Consider the following 2,029-nt stretch of genomic DNA (forward strand, 5'->3'; position numbering starts at 1 on the left):
TAAGGTTCATTCCTATTGTAACATAAATGTGCAATTCATTCCTTTCAATTGTTGAAAAATGTTCAATTTTGTGAATATAACATGTTATTTGTATTCAATCATCTGTAAATCCCTTTTATAGTCCTGAATATTTTCCCTCCACATCTAAGTTTTTAAAAAATTTTGTCAAAAAAAAATAAAAAAAAAAGATTTTGTCAACAAGATATATTGCCTCTGTCAAAAGCCTCTTCTATGTCTCTTGAGGTGACCATGTGGTTTTACTTCTTGATTCTATTAATGTAGTGTGTTCTATTAGTTGATTTTCCCATATTGAGCAAGACTGGCAATCCCAGTAATAAATTGCATTTGGGGTACAAGTATGAAATATTTTGTTTGCTACCGGACTTTCCTGCACCTTTATAGTGTATTTCTTGCAGATTTAATACTATGTTTCCCCCTTTGCTCCAGAAATATACATTGGTGCAATCATATATCAAGGAAAAGCCAGCTGTTAACCTCAAGTTATCCTTAGTTTATGCTTTTCAGCAGCTGAGAGTACAGGCCCACGCCACCACTGCTTGGAAGTTTTACACTTATTTCTTGGACAAATGGGGTCTCACTATGTTGCTAAGTCTTGTCTGAAACCCCAGATATTCCAATGATCTTTCTGCCTCGGCCTCAGAAATTGCTGGGATTATAGGAGTGAGCTATGGTGTCCATTTATGCTTACATTTTGGTGAAAGTTTTTCTCTATTTTCCTCATAGATAACAGCCCAAGGATTAAAAAATAACAACTCTAGCCACCTAGAGGAGACGCCTGAGCTGGAGCAAGCAGCCAGGGGTACAGACCCATCCATGCAGAGTTCCCTGTCAGTAGCACATCAGAGCTCTCCAGATGCCCAATGCTTCCATTCTGGCTGTTGTGGGCTGGGCTGTGAGCTTAGTGCCCAGCTCAGGCCCCCCGAAGGACCTGCAGGGGCGACAGGGACCTTGGGACCTGTGGAGATGGAGCGGCTAGAGGACGAGTCAGCTGCGGCAGGAAGGAAGATGGGGGCTAATCAGTTAGTGGTGCTCAATGTGTATGACATGTATTGGATGAACGAATACACCTCATCCATAGGAATTGGAGTTTTTCATTCAGGAATTGAAGTATATGGCAGAGAATTTGCTTACGGTGGTCATCCTTACCCCTTTTCTGGAATATTTGAAATCTCCCCAGGAAATGCTTCTGAACTAGGAGACACATTTAAATTTAAAGAAGCTGTTGTTTTAGGGAGCACTGACTTTCTAGAAGATGATATAGGAAAAATTGTAGAAGAAATGGGAAAAGAATACAAAGGCAATGCTTATCATTTGATGAATAAAAATTGTAATCACTTTTCTTCAGATTTATCAGAGATTCTTTGTGGGAAAGAGATTCCTCGCTGGATCAACCGACTTGCCTACTTCAGCTCTTGTATACCCTTTCTACAGAGTTGCCTCCCAAAGGAGTGGCTCACTCCCATCGCCCTGCAGTCTAGTGTCAGCCAAGAGCTCCAGGATGAACTGGAGGAAGCAGAGGACGCTGCCGCATCCACTTCCATGGAGAGCACCGCAGAAGGCTCCAGACCCGGGTGCCACACTAAACTATAAATGTCTCCAAAGTCACACTTTCAGAACTGTGTCTGGCAGTTGAAAATAAATACGGAAAAGTAAACTGAGTAAGCGTCCTTTGGATATTTTTTATGCAAAGATGGCTCTCCCCCAAATCCCAGTTTTTCAGCTCAGATTATATTGGTAATCAAAAAAAAAAAAATCACTTGGCACAGGAGGGAGAACTTTGTATGAAGCTGGCCTCTGTTTTTTTTTTTTTTAAACACTGTAAACTTGGATTTACTTCTTCTGTTTTATACAAGCTCTGATAAGTTGTTAACAATGTTTTGTATCACTGTTTACAAATCTTGCCCGCAGGGAAAGACTCCTGCCCGCGGGAAAGAAAATATTCATGTATTCAAATTTAGGCAAGTAATCTTTGTACACTTTGGCAATTGCCAGAGCTACAGCATAAATA

General features: G+C 40.6%; 1 protein-coding gene across 2 annotated transcripts; it reads left to right on the forward strand.

Moving 5' to 3' along the window:
• Positions 1-1,026: 1,026 nt before the first annotated feature.
• Positions 1,027-1,611, forward strand: LOC128578118 (deubiquitinase DESI2-like). Of its 2 annotated transcripts, XM_053580569.1 has the most exons (2): positions 1,027-1,153; positions 1,241-1,611. In XM_053580569.1, exons 1-2 carry the CDS (start codon positions 1,027-1,029, stop codon positions 1,609-1,611), a joined length of 498 nt encoding a protein of 165 aa, XP_053436544.1. The 2 variants fall into 2 exon arrangements, with proteins under 2 accessions (XP_053436544.1, XP_053436543.1); XM_053580568.1 differs by having other exon boundaries at positions 1,027-1,611.
• The last annotated feature ends 418 nt before the right edge of the window (positions 1,612-2,029 follow it).

The sequence above is a fragment of the Nycticebus coucang genome, chromosome X, assembly GCF_027406575.1.
Source record: "Nycticebus coucang isolate mNycCou1 chromosome X, mNycCou1.pri, whole genome shotgun sequence".
Taxonomy (NCBI): domain Eukaryota; kingdom Metazoa; phylum Chordata; class Mammalia; order Primates; family Lorisidae; genus Nycticebus; species Nycticebus coucang.

Excerpts from the sequence above, each read along its gene's own strand:
- LOC128578118 (XM_053580568.1), top strand. The coding sequence starts at position 1,027 with ATGGGGGCTAATCAGTTAGTGGTGCTCAATGTGTATGACATGTATTGG.